Genomic DNA, 20,447 nt, shown 5'->3' on the forward strand with positions numbered 1-20,447 from the left:
TCGAGATTTTGAGAACTGGGTTAACTATGGAAATGTATATATGCAAGGAAACAAAGATGAGTGGTGTTTACTTCTATGTGAATTTTGTTTCACAAGAAAAGTTACTAATCTAGGCAGTTTTATTTCATATGTTGTATCCAACTCTCGGATTGCAACCATTTTGTTAACTGTTCGAACATCAAGTTCTACTCTCTAAGGAGAAATACAGTATAAAATGTTTCTGGTAACGCACGCTGATTTTGAGCTGATCTCTTCACATGCAGAAGAATGTTTTGTGTTCTAACCACATAGCTAGTGAAATAGGCACTAGGCCACCTTTTCTTACTCTTACTGAAGCAAGAGTTTCTTAAAGTTTTTATTTATTGATTTATTTCAGTTAACTGTAATTTGAAATAAACGCTACGTTAGCTATGTGATACGGTCAGCAAATAACGAGCTAATTAAAGCCATACAAAGAGTCAAAACATGCACCATGGTAAGAGACAGTTTTCTTTCTGAAGACGGTCTCTAATTAAATTACATATTAAAGAAGGGCTTTAACAGTAGCAAATCATTTCCTTCCAGCAATGCAGCACCATTGCGTATCCTTTCAAAATTTCAACTTGCAGACTGACCTAGTACAACAGCAGTACATACAGTAATATTTAGAGAGAATGCAGTCAGGCAAGCGTTTGGAGGGATAACCTGCACGCACCCACAAGACCTCCTCATACATGGCTGGAAAATAAAGCCAGGTGGCCAAGAACTGAGGGAGGTACGCGAGCCTCGAACCAACCAGGCCGCGGCTGAGACCTGACTGGAATGGCCACGAACGTTTAAGAGAATGACTCTGGCCATTTGCATCATGCATCGCAGGCACTGGGGATCACTCCTTCCAAAGGGGAAGGCTTCCAATCAAAGTACAAAGGTTACAAATCCTACGCCAAGTCCAAGTCGCAGAGCTGCTGAAAGCTCTACTAGGGTGAAAGAGGCTTCATACTCTAAGGTCAGAATATTCAAAAGCAGCTGTATTATTTTTCTTTTTAAATGACTAGGATTAGGGGTAGAGGTGGGATCTGCCAGAACTTCATCCCTTAATTAATTGCAGAAGAAGGAAAGCAGACGTGGAAAAAATAAAATCACTTGAGTCCATTCAGCTGTACATTAGACAGCTTTTTTTTTTTGACGGTTAACTTGCCTTTATGATTCCCTGCGTATGATATTAAGTATAGGTGTTACATTACATAGAAAGTACTATGCATTAATAGGGGCTTAGTTTGCTGGGAAATGAAAATAAGCGTATTTCCCTACTTTACAGGGCTAAGAAAGTAACACAGAAGTTAGAGCCATAATAAACTTCTATTTTAAAAGTATTTTCTGGACAATCAAGTAGGGAAAAGACATTTCTGCACTTAGAATTCTATACAGTTTTGCCTTTTAAAAAAAAAATCATATTTATTTCCACCTTCTGAAGCCTGCTAGCAATGCAGGAACAGGGTGAGCATTGGCACCCAAATGATGCCTGAAGATATGCCCAGACATTTTTGCTCATGGAAAAAGGGTAAAATAACAGTCAAGCCCAACTCCTAGTGAAAGGAAAAGAACTAAACCATGAAAGAATAGATTAAGAAAAACAATGAGGAGGCTTTGCAACTTTGTTATTTTGTGCATATATCAAAGGAAAGACAAGGTAACTGTTCTCCACCAAAACAACCCTCTGTAAACAATTTCAGGAAAGCCTGTAGGAAAGCACACAGTGCCTGGTACACAAAGCCACGCCTGGGAGCAGGCGGCAGAGGATCGACATCCATCCATTCCCCCTCCCGCTGCAGAACACCACAAACAGGGCTGTGCTCCTGGGCTCAGCCCCACCACTGGGGCTCAAACGCCAAGCAGCACTGAAAGGCAATTGACAAACAAAGCAGCAAGCTCCTGCATTGCTGTGACCAGGCTTCCTCACCAGCCAGGCAAAATGCAGATGAAAAAGCATTAATGAAAGTTTGCTGAGGGGCTCGCTAGGTATTTCTGCCTCCCCAAATGCTTCTGTACAACCAGCTTGGAAGCAGGAGACAGTTTCCATAGAAAATAAAACAGCACTACTACTAGCACACGTGAAGAGGGGGAGCAGCAGTATGAATGAAATGCACTAGACAAGTAATTGCTCATAGAAAATTCACCACAGCAAGTACGGGGGGAGAAGGGAAGGAATAAAGCAAGGAACAGGAAAGCAAGGCTGCCACGCCTCTTCCACAACAGACTTTCCCAAGAGCTCTCGCCACAGAGAGAAGCGCAGGCCCAAGCACACAGCTACTGGACCAGCGTCCGTCTGCACCGCAGCCTCACACCACGCGCGGGAGGCTGCCCTCTGCAGATGTCCGTCCAGCTGGCACAGGCGGACGGCCACGGTACGACAGCACCCGCACACCTCTCTGCACACGCTCCTGCCCCCGCACTACGCTTTCCACAGCCCCTTCCAGCAGCACATCTGGTCCAGCTTTGCCTTCGCTCCCAGCGTAGGCACAATCCTACACCTCCGGTTTTAGGATCACAGACGGTGCCAGGAAAGGAGCAGAGAAATGTCTCGGCTTGGATTTAGTAACTCTTCTCTTGCTGATCACCTACCTGCCTCTTTTCAACACGACAATAAAGTTCTCAGCTCTAGAACCTTTTTTTTTTTAAAAAAAAAAAAAAAGAGAAGTCAGATCAAACAACTAAGATTTTAACACCTGTAGGGTAGCTTTGGAAGGTAGAGGGGTTTGCTTATTTTGTCCTATAGGTTGCACTACACAGGCAGTGCAGGCGTGTGATTACGCACGCTATACAAGTGAAGTTAACCAGGAATTCCAACAAAATTAGCAGTTTGACTTGTTTTCCACTAACACCTGTCCAATGTTCCTCCCTGTTTAAATTTTGTCATAATTGTCTACTCATAGGCATGACTGAAATCAAACACTAAACCTCTGCATATCTGTTTTCACTTTTAACCACCCCTTCTAACAGTTCCATTTAATATGCTCTGCCTTTTATTCTTTGCATCAGCGTTTGAAAGCAAACATATTTCAGCAGAGTATTTCAGAAAGAGGTTTGACAAGGTAAATAAAAAAGAACATCATTTGCCCCATCCCTGTAAATAAACACCTCCAGGCCAGGCTGGGGCTTTGAGCAACCCAGTCCAGTGTAAAGGTATCCCTGCCCAAGGCAGGGGGTGGAATCAGATGGACTCTCACGCACTTTCCAACCCAAAGCATTCTGCACTGCTGTGATCAATACGCCACAAACACTAGACTCATGTCACAAGCCACTTGAAATGCATTTACAACTGAGAAAGATCTGCAGAAAACATTTGCTCAATATTGAAAAAAGGCTGTCTGGAAGCAGCCATCTCACACAACTTCCAGAGGACATTCAGATGAACTGTCACCACCTCTCCATGGCAGTGGAAATACCCTTCTCCCACATTGCTGAAGGAAATCTTAAATGCACTGCATGCCTTGAAACCTTTACAAGCACACAGCTGAATACCAATGGATAACCAGCCCCTCTGCATTTCCAAAGACTTCACAAAAGCTGTCATGGAAAAGTTATCAAACCCCATACTGAATGCTCCAAACACAAGAATCTTCCTTGAGCTTCAACAGCCTAGCTTTAAGAATGCAACTGCACCTGGGCCCACGTGCTGCAAAGAGCTGCTCCTTACACACAGCAAAAGTTGGCCATTCAAGTCAAGTTTCCCATTCCACTCCCCAGGCCCTGCTAAGACCTATGCCAATCATACATACTACAGACTTTATACATAAACAGGCAACAAGTATCCTCTGAAGCAACTCAAAATGGAGAAGCAAACATAGCTCCGGCAGCAGCAGCTACTGCACCGCCACCACAGCACTCACCTTGCACACTGCGGGAGGGAAATGCCAGCAGCAGCAGCACGGGAAGAATCATAACTCCATCTATCATCGTAGGCCTGTGGAAAGAGAAGAGACTTGAGAGCTGCGCACGCTTTCACTGTCACCTTAAAATGTAGCCACCCCAAAGTCAGTGTTTCTCAATGTCTCTCATCAATTCCTTATACAAGACTCAGAACAACCAAGCTTGGTTTTGTTTGCTAAACGAGTTATTTCCTTCATCTACAAACCTTGTAATTTACTGCAGTTTCTTAAATGTTATTTTTTTTAAGAGTCAAATATCATTTGCAACTGCAGTGCATATTTAGAGGTGTGCTAACAAAGACGAGAACCCTTTCAGAGCCAAGCATGCACATAAAGTAGAAGATAGGCTCTTTCAACCAGGTTAAAGAAGAGTTAAATTACTGTGAACTTAACATAAGCTCGTGTAAAACTGTGTATTGTTTGGGCTTTGAGAGAAAACAGAAAAGATCTGAGCCAGAAGACTCTGAATAACTTTAACCAGCAGAAACCAGTGCTAGATGGCAAGAAAAAGCAAGCTGTCTTTAAGGGGGAGACCACTCTGGGAAGTCTCCAGTTTTATGCCTCTTTTCCAAGGGCTTTCCTCTCAATGACCCAACTTCATTTCTCTGCTATTGAAGATCGGTAACTACCTCTTTTCTGAAAACTCAGAGTGTTTCCAGCATACCAGCAAAGGCACATGCTCCATCTAAAAAAAGCAAATAAAGGAGTGAATTCTCTTGCATACTTCAAATCTTTTCCAGGAAACTTGGTCTTTACAAGAAAATGAAAGCTCCTCTTTTCGCTTTGAAGCAAGAATTACTTAACAGGCTACTGAAAAGAAACTCTTCTCTCTTAAGTTCTCCACTGAAACAATCACCATTGCAAAGGAACAGAGATTAACTACAATCAGCCTTTGTTGGGACTGAATCCAGCAAGCAGAGCCAGACAACTCAAAGTCCCCCAGTCCCGAGCTGCTTTGCTCCTACAGACACTCGGGCCTAGCCACGTGCCATACGACTGCCACCAAAACAGCGGGAAGCACTGCGCTCACAACAGTCACTGCTCTTGACCAAGGCACCGAGTCATTACTGCCCCCCTTACAAACAGCATTTACGTTCAGTTATTCAGATTAATTCTAATTAAGCAGATGAAAATTGAAGAAAAAAATTGATTTGCCATTTTTTCTCTCAGATATCTTCTGTTGTTGCCTTTTCAAATCATTAGCAGGCTGCCTAAGTGCTTGGTGACTAAAGCCAAGCCATTTACTTCTGTATTTATTTCCTGACATGGATTTGTTTTGTAGAATAAGGGAAAGATTTCGGTAATTGCTTCATCATCTGTTAAGACTGTCAAGAATTTATGAACCCTAGCGCATGGAGCTTTAGTTGTTATGGAGGTTCTTTGTCCAAAGGAAGGATCAAGCAACGCTCACCACTTCACCTCTAGCAAAATTAAACTCCCACTTTTAGCACCCCCTCCCTAGGTAACAGCACCTTCCCTGTTCCTGATGCGTGCCCAACGCGCCCTTAGTGTGCATCACTGCATGTTACTGGCCTGCAACAGTCACTCTGGAAACAGAGCAAAATGAAGTCCTATACGCCGTGATCACTGAGCAACCAAGCAGCAGGGGGTGAAACTGGACAGAAGCTGTCCCAGAGAGCAGCTGGGTGCTCAGCGCCCTGGGTCAGCTCAGCGGGGCCCCGCCACCCCGGCGTGGAGCAGCAGCGACGTCGTGCCCCCCCCGCACACCTCGCCTAAGCGGCTTCTTCAGCATCGCACCCAGAGAACTTCCTGCAAGTCCAGACAGAGGTGACTCAGGAGATGTGCCCTCTTTCTTTCAACACGTCGATGGCTCAGAGAGCAGAGGCAGGAAACTTTGATCCCAAGGATGCCATCCCACGGGGCCCCTCGAGCAGGAGGAGTGGTGCAGGAGGGAGCCCGGGATGCTGAACGCGAGGCAGAGCCAGAGACAAAGGAGCCGAGCGAGCAGGGCGACACCAACAGCAGCATGCTGCTCTGCCAGAAGCGCCAAGCAGTTCCCTGCTGTTCTACAGGACTGCAGCTTGTGGCTGCATCCTCCAGGGCCTGGTTAAGGAAAAGCAGCACTTGTGCCCTCACGGTGGCACACCATCACACCACCCCCAATGCTGCGTCCGCTGAGACCCACACACCACAGCTTCGCCCACTGCCCCTCTCCCGCAGCCATCGGCTGCCCACGAGCCCTTCAGCACCCAGCCCGTCAGCCCAGCGCCTGCCAGGAACAGGGCTCAGCAAAGGAGACAGCGAGGGACTCGGCGGAGCTCTGCTAGGAAATGGGATGAAACACACGGAACTGAACTGAAGGAGAACTGGAGAGAAGGGACTGAAAGCACAGGAAGCAGCCTGCATACTGAAACCAGGAAAAAATCACAAGTATTTGTTTTCTTTTCAAACAATTTATATTGAAAATGATTGATAAAAAAAAAAAAAAGACAAAATATCATATGCAAGCCCTGGCCCTTTATTTCCCAGAGGGAGGAGGAGGGAAACCCATGCCGCACCCCCGCGAGGCGGCCGCCCACCACCCGCAGCGACTGCTCTGCATCTCCGCAGGTGAGCAGCAACACTGGCACAGCACTACCTACAGCCAGCCCCGCACCCCCAGCTCCCCGTGTCCCCCTGCCCACACTTGTGCACCAGGACAAAGCCAGCGTGGGCCGTAACAGCCAGCAGTTCACCACCAAGCGTGACAATTTTTAAGCAGTCCTTGGCAAATAGATTAAGTAAGGAAAAAGGCCACAAAACCACGATGACAGCAGTCGTTCCTGATCCCTTGTCCAGAGCACTGCGAGAGGTTCCTGTGCAGCAGAGCCCGGGGATGGCTTCACAGAAGAGCACACCCAGAAGGACACCCGGACTTCTGCTAAACAAGAACGCGCCGCCAAGGCTGGCACCGGGACCCGCGTGCGGCCAGCACAAGCGCCTGTGACTCAGCTGGCAGAGGCTCGGCCCAACCCTGCGCCTTCCCAAGCGTCTCAGAGCACCCCGCGCGGAGCTGTGCCAGCGCACCCCACCAGCGCACACGGCCAGCCCGCACCGCCTGCACGGCCTCGGGGAAGCAAGGAGCCGCGAGCGAGCCGCTGGCCTCCATGCAACTCGCATTTTCCTTCAGGAGTGATTTGAGAGCGAGCATAACCACTAAAAAATAAAGAGCAGCCCTTACCTATGTTAAAACCTTGGCCACTCCTTGACCCCTGCTGCAGGAGAGCAGGACGTTTCGGGTGGGATTAGCAGGGGGAACAGGGGCCTGCCGCCAGCCCCTGCCAGCACCAGCCCTGGCCTGCGCTGACCGCACAGCTGAAGCCCTGCCAGGCACCTCGGAGCTGCGGCGGCCCCTCGCTGGCTGCCATTCTGCGCCTGTTCCATCAGCAGTTAAAAATAAGCCCGGGGAGCTGGCTGCACGCGGCAGCCTGGGGGCACAGGGACGGGGACCTGTGGCTCCCGCCCGCTGCTCCTTCCAAGGAGCCCCAGCGGCCACACGCAGCGCCACGGCCAGGCCTCTGCTCCGCTGCGCTGCCAGGTTATCCCAGTCACAAACTGCAAACACAGCAGGGAGTTTACAGGTCTGCCTCCAGTGCCTTAACAAAGACTGATTTTTAAAGCACTTAATGAACATAAGAACAAAAATCCGTCTCAAGTAACACCAGCAAGCATGTCTCTTCCACTTACTATTTGTTTAGAGAACGAAAATAAATTTAAACATAAAGAACAACACATTCTTCAATCAATCTCCATAGCAACGTAAGCAGATTCAAACACCAGGTGGTGACTAGTCCACGGGAACTTCTCCTCAAGGGAGGGAGTGGGATTTGATCCAGACAAAGACCGAGGAACTAGAAAGCAACCAGCAAATAATGCATAACGTTTATTTTCCTTCCTAGACATCAATCTTCACTATTATTGTCTGCAACTCTTCGGCATGCCCTACGGTGGGTTATCACAGCTGCAATAACCACTAGATGGCATTCCAAACACGGGTACCTGTGAGTCCTGCACTCCGTGCCATGCCTCCTACCACCCCCAGAAGCTGCATGGCAGAGCTGGGCACAGGATTCTGGAAATTCCTATCTACGTACAGTGAAAAAAAAAATAAATTCACATTTTCCCCTAGAAAAGCGTGTAATTAGAAAGATTAAAAAGTCTGAATCTTGCTACAGGTCACAATAGAGAGCCACTTTTAAAGCGGCAGCTAACAGATGCCCAAACACCTGCTGAACTCTGAAGCCAGCTCTGAATTCCTAAGAAAAGATGAAGTAAACTTTTCAGGAATATGTCAGAAAACATGCAGTTAAGACTACCCAGTTTACATACAGATGCACAACTAATTCTTGTAGGTTCAAGAACTGACAGAATTCTTGGTTTCTATTCATCAAGTCCCTAAACTTTAGAGAATCTGCTCTGAAAACTCTGTTCCCCACGCCTTTTCCAGTTCCACAGCGAACACGTATCCCTTCCTCTTTCCTTCCTAAGACGACCACTTGTCTCCTCCCCAGACACTGCTCCATGGCCCAGCATGGCAGAGGAGGCAGCCCCAGGACACGGAGCTGGGGCAGAAAACACTGACATGGGCTGCTGGAGACTGCGTTTGGTCGCTGACACCACCTCCCTGACAGAGCAAAGAACGCGCCAGACGAGAGAGCAAGTCCAATTAGAGAAGAAATTTCAGATTGCATTTCATCTTAATATGACACAGACATGGGAACACAAACGATTAGAGGAGTTCAGACTTCTCTGATGAGATCAGAAGCACCCACACTATCACTGACAGTCCTGGTGGCACCTGGCCAAGAGCCCAAGGGCTGTACATATTTTGCATGTACCTCGCCAGATTATTATCAAAAGAAAACATCCACAAAGCTGGGTTGTAATTCTACCATCCACAGTAGCCACACACAAGCTAAGCTCATCAACAGCCACATCTTTAAAAGGAAAGATGTGCGTTGAAAAGTGATAATTCACGTTTGGTTGTTTGAATTGAAGCTCACACGAACGAACAAGCTGCCTCAGAGCAGCACATAAAGGCCCTCCTAGCGTCAGAGGCTGGCGGACGTGGGCGCTCCTTCCTTGCCAAAATGCAGCAAGATGAAAATTCAGCCACGAACTCCGCCTGGCACCCCCCTGCAAGTACACGGGGCACACATCGGTACGCCACAGCTCAAGGAACTTCACAAAGGACTGCCGCCTCGAGAGGCTAAGTGCTTCAAACGGCCACAAACTGCAGGCCGCGAAGCACGCAAGGTGCTGATCCCCCTACCCCCATCGTATGCAGCACAAAGCCCTGGCACTGCTGAATACAAGTAAAATCGACAGGAGGCGAACCGTACGGTGTAAAGCATCAGTGAAAGTTACAAGCTCCTTCTTAGGAAGGCACAGCTCTGAACATCCCCATGCACAACCACTCCCTAGCTTTTTAAAAGGAGGACGTAACCAAGCATGAGAGTAACTTACAGAAATAAAATCCTGCTAGTCTCCCTCCTGGCATATGCACTAAGAATACATTTGCTGCCTGTGCTGTCACCCACTGCCTTCAGCTGACGTTCCCATTGCAGAAATTGTTTCTAACTTGTTGTCCCATGCTGTACATGCACAATGTCGGGGGGGGGGGGGGATCTAAGAGTAGAAAATATCTTACCTAGGCAAAAGCAGGCCAGAAGCACGGAAGCCTTCGCTGCCATGTGAAAGGAGGACAGGAAGAGGTGCTGCTGCTGCAGCTTTGTCCAGCGGCTGGGTGAGCGGCTGACAAAGGCCCAGGTCACACCAATACCCACTGCTCCAGCGCGAGGGGAAGGCAGAGCTCGCCGTGCCCAGAGCAGGGGTAGCCCAGGAACGAGCAGGGCGGCCCAGGGCGCACAAGGGGCACAAAGAGCCCAAGCCCCAAGCCCAGATCCCCACACAGGTCAGCTGGTGAGTAGGTGGGATCGCACCCCTGCGTGTGGGCCGTGAAACTCCTGGGGGGGTGAGGGAGCCATTAGGGAAAGAGGCCTGTCATTAAGGCCCTGGCTGCGGGCAGACACTGCACCCACGTGGGTATCGGAGGCAGCCGACAGGGAAGGGCTTACTCTGCGATCACAATCACAGGTGTTTTTGTATCGATCTGGAAGTCCCAACGTGTATCACTGCTGACTGCTGCCTCTGAAGTCACACGTGTGTCTTTCCCCATCACTTGCTGCCTGGCAGGTAAATAAGTTCTCCAGCAGGCAGCTATCAGGATTAACACTGCTCCACGGATAAGCCTCCCGCTGCAGGGCCTGCAGGAGGAGCATCCCCAGGAGTCCTCCCTGAGGAAGGCACTGCTCCTGGCTCACCGGGCACGGCATTGCTGGGAGCACCCTGCAAGTTCGGTACGGTCCCATATGTGCAAAGGGCCAACTGCACGTGGGCTCGTTTATGCCGGCAAACAGCAAGCGTGCATTTGTGAGCAATTTCATGAGACAGCCAAGCATGCCGTAGCTTCATCTCCATGTCTGAGACATCAGGCAGGTATTGATCTGAGACATGCATGTCACATACACCTGCTATTGTTGCTTCTCGTGTATTTCAAAAGCTCGTTAAGCACCCTGAGCATTAGACAAAGATGTTTGATTATACTACACACATTTTATTGCTGCACAGGTATTACATGGAACACGTCTGCTGCTAGAGGGGAGCACTACGTTCTGCAATCTGCGCTCTGCAAGTGCCAAGGAAAAGGCTGTTTTGTAGTGTGCAGTGGAAATTTTCACGGACATTTGCACTGTTAAAAACAATTGAGAATTACAGACCACCTTGGGCACCACTCACTGTGGTGAGGCCGTTCCAAATGCCCACACAAATCGAACCATTTCCATTAACATCTGGCAGCTTAATTTGTGCCAGGACCTTGGGCACAAGAGGCAAGAAAAATACCGGCCTTTCAAATCTTGCTACAAACAGTGCTTCTCCCACCAGAACCGTTCTTTCTCAGTAGCCAGTATCTGCTGTCGGATCTCAGCACAGAACTTTAAGTTATAAAACTTTCTCCATCCTGGACACAAACCCAGGATTTATCCACAAAAGCTGTGCACAAGATCCAAACAAGTATTTTCAGCTGGGGAGTTATCAGAAGTTGTATGTAAAAACTGTTTCCATATCCTTAAAAATACGCACACTGACAGCTACTTGCTTTTAGATTATTCGAAGTCGACCTCTTTAAGACTTGGCCTGCTTTCACCCAGCAGAAAACACTTTGTAATGAAGATTTTATCCATGCAGCATGTGACAAAAGAGTTCAGGAGAAACATACTTTCACAGCTTGCAGGCATTTCAGATGCACTACCAAACACCTCCCATTCGGGGTGTGTTTGCCTTGACAGATGACAGAAACTAGAGGTATGGGCAGAAACACCAAGCTTAATTCTTACCTGCACAGAAGGGGCATGCGCTTCAACACAAGATCAAAGTCAAGTTTGAGCAGGGTATGGTTTCACAACCGGCTGGGACCAGCGTAAGGCAGGGGAGCCAAGACCAGCCCTGCAGCCCTGTCCTCGGCTCGCTGCCGTCACTGACCACGCTCCTGCCCTTCCCTCCTGACTGCAAGGCCATGGGGTGAGCTGCCTGGGACCCCTGGTCCCCCCAGCTGTGCTCCCCCAGCGCAGCTCACTGCCAAGGACCGGCAGCCCAGACACCGGCACGAGGTGGGAGCAGGCAGCTCCCGTGGCAGTGGAGCCACAGGCTGGTTTGGGGTCACCATGAAAACGCTCCTCGGGTCCCTGCGAGAGAAGGAGACCGAAGGGAGCTCTCCACAATCACTCCCCAGCTCTCCAAATAAAACAGACTTTGAGCAAAGATAACAATCTGCCAAATAAAGGCACTCAGAACATCACTCCAGGGCTTTGTTTGTTTTGTGCTGCTTTTAGGCTGAAACCAAGTTCCGTGCCTGTTGTTCACTTTCACTTTCCTTTCACCACCCAGCTGCCAGCTCCCTCCGGACTGGATCCAAAGCCCTGCAGACAGCCTGCTCTCCTGCCTGAGCAGGTACAAATACTCCAGAAGGTACAAACAGCCACCCAGAGGGACTGCAACAGGCTGCAGGAGGGGGCCCACGTGAACCCAAGGAGGTTCAACAAGGCCAACTTCAGGGTGCTGCACATGGGCCAGGGCAATCCCAGACGTGAGTACAGCCTAGGAGAACTCCCTGAGAGCAGCCCTGGGGGTTCTGGTGGACAAAAAGCTTGACATGAGCCAGCAGTGTGTGCCAGCAGCCCAGAGACCAACTGTGTCCTGAGCTGCATCACCAGAGAGGTGGGCAGCAGGGGAGGGGGGGGATTGTGCCCCTCTGCTCTGCCCTCGCGAGGCCCCACTTGGAGTCCTGCATCCAGGTCTGGGGACCCAGCACTAGAAGGGTGTGGGGCTGTTAGAGCAGGGCCAGAGGAGGTCACAAAGATGCTCAGAGGGCTGGAGCACCTCTGTGTGAAGAAGGGCTGAGAGAGGTGGGGCTGCTCAGCCTACAGAAGAGAAGGCTCCAGGTGACTTAATTGCAAAAGGGGACCTATAAAAAAGATGGAGAGCAGCTTTATGCTCAGATAATGACAGGAGAAGGGAGAATGGTTTTAAACTAAAAAAAAGTGAGATTTAGATTAGAGGTTAGGAGGAAATTCTTTGCTGTATGGGTGGTGAGGCACTGGAACGGGTTGCCCAGAGAGGCTGTGGATGCCCCATCCCTGGAGGTGTTCATGGCCAGGTTAGATGGGGCCCTGATCTAGTGGGTGGCATCCCTGCCTATGCCAGGGGGTTGGAACTCCATGATCTCTGAGGTCCCTTCCAACCCGAGCCATTCTATAATTCTATGATAAATAGGTTCCCTTTAAATGACATTTTGCTCTCAAAAGCCTGAACAACTCTGATGAACTCTGGGAAAGTTTCAAAACATCAGCATGATAGCAAAAGTATCTCTACACTGCAGCTTTACCATACGGTCAAATGCTTCATCACCATGCTGGACTGAAACCAGGCATTAAAACCACCGCACTTATGTCAAGTCCCTAGCCCTAGAGCAGTCCAAGGCTGTGTCATGGTTTGTGTACACTGTTGTGACACCAAATATTCCCACACAGCCCTGATCTGCACTTTGTTTTTAACTTCCAGAATTACGTTATAATTTCACCAAAAAAAAAAAAAAGAATGTTGAAGTTGAAGCATAGATAAAAATCAACAACTATTAAAGGAAGAGCAGGACTTTAAAAATCTTTTTATTAACTTTTAATATTATCATATTGCCTATCAGAAGTTTCTTTCTGAACACTTCAACCAACATAAAACATTTCTGAAAACAAGTCTTTAGCTCTGGACTCAGCAAGGAAAGTCCTTCCCCCCCCCAAGTCACAGCAGCTTGGTTTGTTTTCCTCCCTCCCACCCCCAAGTTTTAAATACACATCTTAGTCTTGGGCTGTTACCATGTTTTGGTTTATTTTAGTGTAGTAGCTAGGGCCTGATTATATAACGTGAGCAGCATTTAATGATCACCTCTCACTCTGGCAAGCCCAGCCAGAAGAAAATGCAGTCTGAATCCTCCAGATGTATTAAGCGGTGTCTCACTGCGGGCTAGTTCTGCCTTCACATACGCAGGGACTTTAAAAGGTGCAAATGCCTTTTATTTTCAGCCTCTGATGTTATCAGGCTGGATCATTTAAGAGCCAAACACCAAGTAAGGGAATTCAAGGAATGCAGCGGAGCTCTCGCACTGTGGTCCCTCGGTGACCCCTTATCTATTTCGGTGTTTCGCCCCCAGTAAGGAACCTCATCCGACAGCAACGATCCCAGCCCGGACTGCCTGCCTGGGTAGATCTGAACCTCCACAACTACTTCCACATTGTCTGCAATGTCAACACAAGAACTCTACTTATGACCCTTAGCCCAAGCATCCTAACCAGAATGAAACTCATGGTATTTTGACACAATTCAGCTGAAAAAAAAGATATATTTTTAATCCATTTAATTGCTGTGGCAGAATAACTGCAGCTAGACCCAGCAAATATAGAGCTGTTCACTAGCATGAAGCCACCAAACCCATAAAAACCAGCAGGTCAGCAGGGCACCCCACAGCCGGTGCCGAGCAGGACAGCCCTGCTCGATGGCCAGGCACGGAGCAGGGAAGGGCTCAGGGCAGGGATCTTCACACCTCCAGCTCGCCCTGATGGACTACACAGCAGTTCTTCAGGAGCAATGGGCTGCCACAGGCAGGGAAGGCCAAGGAACATGAAAAAGTCAGGTGGATGTTTTGCACACACTTTAAAGCTTAACTACGCCAAGATATCAGCGAGCCAAAGGAAGCCAGATACAAATTAAGAAAATATTTTTAGAGCAGTCAGAGTGAGAACAGAAGTTCCTAACACTCCATAGGCACGTGTTGCTGAGCAGCCTTTTGTTTCATCAGATTCTTTCATTAACTATTACTTCTGGAGTCCAAAAAGCTGAATGTAATTAGCAGTCCAGAAAGGAGGAAACACCCTGCTACATGAGAAAGCAGAATTCTTCAGAGATTATATTACACCACCACGGAGTTTTAGCAATATTGTTCTACAATTTGGTCTTGCCTGTTTGGACAGGCCAGAGCCATTTTCTTCTGTTCTTCAACACAAAGTACAAAGATCAGATTACACTACAGGCACAGTGGTCTATCTTCCTGCTTCAAAGCAGAGCCGTACCAGGGACATGCACCAGCCCAAAGACCACCTGAGCTTCTGCCCCAGCAACTCTCCTGCTTCCAGTGACGTACAAGCAGGACAACACCTCACAGAGGCATACAGAACTTCATTACATCTAGAAACGTGACTGGGGGTGTCACCCATTGCTTCACAATGAACCAACCCAAAGATGAGTTTAAGGAACTCATAGCGAGCAGCTTTATTCTTCTCGCCATCTAAGAACTCTCCAACGAGATCCCTGTCCATCCCCGAGCAGTGACACTAACCTGGTTACTAATGATTTTATTGGTGATGTTCATACTACAGCATTACCCTTTGCTCAGCACGACTCCATCTTGCTCTGCTCCTGCTGCCTCCGTGCATCCTGGAAGCTGTCCTCCTTTCTCACCCAAGGTTCCGTAAGGCTCTGCAACCTCCACCATGTCTCCACCTCTGCTCCTCAAGTCTCACCTGTGCTGGCCTTGCCTACAAACACTAATCCAGCTACCATCCAGACCTGTATGCCAAAAGAGCCTGAGTCGATCTCCAGTCCAGACCTTCTTTTCTTTCCAAATTACTATCTCCTGACATTCCTTAATTACCATTGTAGCCACACTCCTCTTGATCTTACAGGCAAACATCTCTGTCCCTCCTGGTAAAAGGAATTATCTTTTCACAGTCCCAACAGACATTCATCATTGCCATAGCACACAACCCTCGGTCTAATAATCAGGCATCTTGTCACTGCTCCCTACAAGTTTATTCTAAATACCTACAGTTCTGACTCTTCTTACCGGAGCTCTGTGCAGTGTCTTCCCTTTTCAGCTATTTAGCTATAAGCTTTCAAATTCATGAATCCCACATGGCCTTGTCAAACCTGACTGTACTTGTGTATTTTCAGAAAACTGTTCCATACATTTACTCAGACTTTCATTTTAATTGTTGTTGAGAGATGCCAGAAGTAATCAATCAAATTACTATTCAACAGCGAAATTACTGGGACTGACCTTGCACATACTTCTAGCTGCAAACTCTAAGTCTGGAGTAAAATGCAAGCTAAATTTCTCTTCACAGGCAAGCGCAGCCTTGGATTTCTGAATGAAAGACCATCAAGAAGTCACTCATCTGTGATCACACAAACTAAGCTGCACTCTCTTGATCAAAGCGAGCTTGTAACATACATCCACTGGCAATTCCCAAGGCTCAAAATCTCAACATAGAGGGTCCGTTCATGATCATTGTGAATTGTAACAGACTGAATGCAAGTCAGGGAGAACCTTCACCCACTTCTGCAGAGAGGAAGGGCCCACGGCTGCTCTGAGTCAAGAGCTCACCTCACGAAATGGGACACGATGGATTAAGAGACCATTCTGAATCCAATACGAGAGAAGCATCTTTCATACAGAGGGTGACCACAGAACTTTTTTTTTTTCCAGTGCCAAGAAGAATTAGATATAAATCCATTTTTCTCAGAGGTGACAGTACGTGAGTCATAGGGGTGAATATACTTCACCCAGAAAAACTTCCAAGCAAACTGCTCCCATAAACAGCATTTCCAAAGCTACAATGAACGAGATTCTGGATGCCCTGGATAGTTACTCTATCAACACCCCAGTGCAGCTGGTAATATCGATGAAGAGGTCCAACAATCGGTATCAGAAGGTTGCCATCTCCTTAGGTCTGTGGAAATGCAAAGGATGGGTCAAGTCAGTCATCAGCAAGGCCAGACCTACCTCCACGGGAACCCATCCACTTTTCACCTATCTCCTGGCCATAAAACAGACTGAATTTCACACTGCAAAGCTTCCCACTCAAAGAAAACCACAGAAAAGTCTCAGGTTCCCAGCAGCACAGGTCTAGTTATGAGAGCTCTGCAGGCTGCAGGAACACGGCTGTGGAGGTGAAGCATCGCTGCAATGCCTGCCTATGAGCGTTCATTTATGCCAGGAACCATCCCAGCGTAGCTGGACTAGACGCTAAGGAAACCACAACAAAATGGACTGAGGGATCTGAAGCTATTCTCAGAAAATAGGCCAGACCGGGCACGAAAACATCTGGGCTTGGCTTGAATCACGAACCACATGAGCGAGACACCCCACCACTGCCTCCGGGCAGCCGAGCGGAGGAATGCAGAGCCGCACAAAGGTAGACGGCAGAGCCTCCTAGACCCAGGCAGTCTTTCTGCATCTTCCACATCTCCTGCAAACATTTGCCACAGCCTGCTTATTCTGAAGCAATTCCTGCATCCCACTCCTGCAGGGTTTCCAAGGACAGAGCTCCTGTGGCACCAGGCAGCACTTGCACAGTCACAGCCACTCGGCTAACCAGCTCCAGGCACAGACTCCTACTGCTGGGGCAAAACCAAGGCAAAACGGGCCAAATCATGACAATCCTAGCCTGTGTTAATGCACGCATCCAGCTGGCTACGACTGCACGCACACCAACCGTCTGTAAGGCTTACACCGACACACACCAGTTCCCTCCACACCCACCACTGCACAAAAACAAGTCCTTGTCTCAGCAAAGCACACAAATTGTGGCGTGGACGAGTCATCCCGATGCCAGGCAGCACACACAGACATGACTTCAGACACCGCCGTAACTTCAGTGAGTCAGCACAAGCACGAGGAACTTCAGCTTTATGGTGTTAAACAGCTTAAGTCACCTCGGCACTCTTATGGTGGCTGCTCACCGAGGTATGAAAGACTGAAGGACATCTGAACCACACTTGAAGGGGCAGACAACAGGGGAAGCTGCCCACTGACCAGAGACTTCTGTTTTCTAGTTTCAGCAATGGATTATTATTTTTTTTTTTCTTAAGGAAGAAATTAGCAGAACTGGAGCAGTCATTTAAAAAACAAACTGCTCATACATTTTCAACATAAGCATGACAGAAGGAGCGAGTTGAGGAGACAGGGACACACTTATGCACTTACCCTGACCCCACGGAAGGCCAGCAGAGCACCACGCGAGGCGTGCAGGCCAGCACAGGAGGCTGCACTCCTGGCCACCGCCCGTACCCAGTTAGCACCTCAGCAGCTTTGCTCAGCACAGCTCCAGGCTGGTGCCGCTGGAGCACAGCGCGTGCAGGCCCAAACCACCCCACAGCGAGCAGAGCGCTTCCCGAACCACACGGGTGCCCAGGACGGGAGCCACAGGGGCCATGAGACCACCCGCCCCCAGAAGCGTACGCGGAGTCGGGATTTACCGCGGTCACTTCAGCCCAGCCTGCCGCCCCCAGGCACTCGCCACCTCGCACGCTGCAGGAGGTGAGCAGGCAGGACCACGGCGCGTTGGCAGAGAAGGAAGGGGACTAAGAATTAACTTTTAACTGGGGAAAAATAAAAAGAGCTGCACACCCTAACAAACCCCGCCGCTATCCAAGCAAGTTAATGTTTAGTTCTCCTTTAATACTTCAGTCTCTGCAGCTGTCTCCTCTCACAGTTGGCACTGATCACTGCCAATCTGGGACTTATTTCCAGTGAAGACAGCATTGTTTTATTGGCTACTTAGGCAGTGCATGCACCATTAATGGAGTTTTTATCTCTCCATTTTCCTGTCAGTACAGAACCAGCCAGTCTGACTCTGTTAACATTAAGAATGCTTATTTTTTTCTCCTCCATTCACTATCTCCAAGCCAAAACAACATCTGGAACTTCAGCTTGCCGTACAAAGAAGGGAGACAGATTAAAACTGGAAAAAGCTACACATCAGTTTCCAGAGCATTACATGCTTCTGCTTTTATCCAAGTTTCCCATACGTACCTTCCAAAACAGCCCTGCTGGGAGGAAAGAAAACGTCCCTCACACAGACAGCACAATGTAAAACCTTTTCCACTTCAAAATAACCTCAAAAAGGATTATCAGAAAAATAACAGGAACAAAACTGATATGAAAGTTTAGAGTAAGAATTTACCATAGCTCTTTAAACAAAAGAAAGGTGACATACCAGTGACCTAGAGAAGGAAATTAAACAAAGAAATGTTACTGGTGTGTGTTACTTGATAAAGTAATGGAAAAAATACTGGCGCCATTGCAGCATACATGTATGTCCCACTTAAGTGACACTGGAGACAGCTGCCTGGTAAAGTGTGCTTTCTGCTTAGATCACATTCAACGGATCATGAAAATCAATATAGAGAAAAAACAGAAAGCCAGGCTGCAGACACGCACAGGAGTTAAGCATGTACCAACTAGCACCAGCCTTTTCTGGAAGAAGACATGCCAAACAAACACAGACTAGTTTTTCCAACAACATTTATTTAACTCTCAGTAGTTAATTAACAAGCCACGGCTGCTGGTTACTCTCTAACCAGCCGGCGCGCCCAGGACCGGGGACTCAGGGCTCGCCACGGGAGGCGGGTCGGGCCGGGCTCCCCGCAGCAGGCCGCGGGGGCGCAGCGCTCGCCCTGAGCCGGAGGGGCCGTGGCGGCTGCCTCCAGCCACCAGTGGCACCGTCCCGATGGCAGGACCCCGGCGGGACCCCAACACCCAGCCCCATCGGCGGGTGCAGGGCTGCGCTTCCTTCTCTCCCCTTCCTGCTCAGCAGCAGCCGTGACCAGGGAAGGCCCGCTCACCTCCAAGCGGCAGGCCTCCCCGAGGAGCGGGCTGCAGGAAGCTGCCGTGCTGCTGAAGCGCTGCCAAATCCCGTATTTTTTTCAGCTGACAATCGCATTAAGTGAATGTGAACCACCAAGGCAGGCCAAAGTATGTGGTTTCAGGAACAAACAAAATATATGCTGGGAATTTCTACATCCAGCGGAGTTTTAACCTAATGCTGAGTGGAAACCAATTAAAATAGCTCCTAGCTGACAGCGACGTGATGGATGCCGTTCAGCAAGGGGAAGGACGGAGCGCCGACCGCTGCACCGTACAGCCATTTCAGCAGAATCTCACAGCAACGAGATCAGCTTCAGACAGACATCTCCTGCCAACTTCAGTCAACTTCGGGAAGCAGCAACGGCATGCACTCAAATGCTGATTTGCTACCAAACGCCCACAAAAAAAAAAAAAAAACTCTATGCAACACTTCAGAAATCAGTATGGGTTTAACAGACCTGTGCTTTACAGCAGCTGTCGGCTGTTCCCAGGGCACCCACTGACTTCCACATCCATTTTCCCCCTCGAAGGAAGGACGGGGTAACACGGGTAACTCGGGAGCCCCAGCACCACCCGCGTCCGCGCACAGCTACACGCCGCTCAGCACAACAGGCCAGCTACAGCCAAGGGTGCACATTTCCCATCGCTGCCTTAAGCATATCAGCCATCTGTATCCATTGTATGAATAAACACAAAAGTTACGAAAACATCTCCATAACTCCCAGAATTTCCTGAACAACGTGAACTTATTTGACAGTTTGAGCTCGTCAGAGCAGTCACCCCTGCCCATCTGTGGGACAGTCATTTACCTCGCGTTTGTGCAGCATTTGCCATGGACGTGGATAAGATTGCTCTCATTTGGTCAAAGCTCTAGCACATCTTACTGTTTGCTGATGGAAGGGACTTTTGTCCTGCCAGCATTTTTCAGAAAAGATCAAGTAATATTTCTCGGAATCCCAAAAGAAAAATAATCAAGACCATGGCTAGCTGAGTTTGAAACTCACAAACCACTACAGCATCAAGTTATTTGTCAGTCCGATTTGTTTTCCATGAATAACCATTTACACAATCAAATGAAACCACTCTGCCTAGAATTTTCCTGAATAAAAAGAACATTGCAGCATTTTCTTAACACCTAGTTTACAGCAGGACATTAAAACAAAATTCAGATGGCTACAAAAAGGACATGGCATGAATCATCTAACTAAGAAAAAGCACTTTGATTTCTCTTCTTATTCCATGCTTTGTCACTGTGATCATTTTCACTCACTTCAAGACTTTCA

At 48.4% G+C, this 20,447-nt stretch overlaps 1 protein-coding gene across 2 annotated transcripts in view; it reads right to left on the reverse strand.

Annotated features, from left to right (window-relative positions):
* The window catches only part of ACVR1 (activin A receptor type 1), a 45,968-nt gene extending 26,902 nt beyond the window's left edge, over window positions 1-19,066 (reverse strand). The window contains exons 1-2 of one of the 2 annotated variants that reach the window (XM_035331846.1): window positions 19,061-19,066; window positions 3,870-3,945 (exon numbers count right to left, since the gene is read on the reverse strand). In XM_035331846.1, coding sequence (XP_035187737.1) covers window positions 3,870-3,945; window positions 19,061-19,066 — 82 coding nt within the window. Of the gene's footprint in view, window positions 1-3,869; window positions 3,946-15,000; window positions 15,007-19,060 lie in introns of those variants that run through there. The other variant, XM_035331847.1, reaches the window with a different exon arrangement.
* Between the last annotated feature and the right edge of the window lie 1,381 nt (window positions 19,067-20,447).

This window comes from Oxyura jamaicensis, chromosome 7 (genome assembly GCF_011077185.1).
Source record: "Oxyura jamaicensis isolate SHBP4307 breed ruddy duck chromosome 7, BPBGC_Ojam_1.0, whole genome shotgun sequence".
Taxonomy (NCBI): Eukaryota; Metazoa; Chordata; class Aves; order Anseriformes; family Anatidae; genus Oxyura; species Oxyura jamaicensis.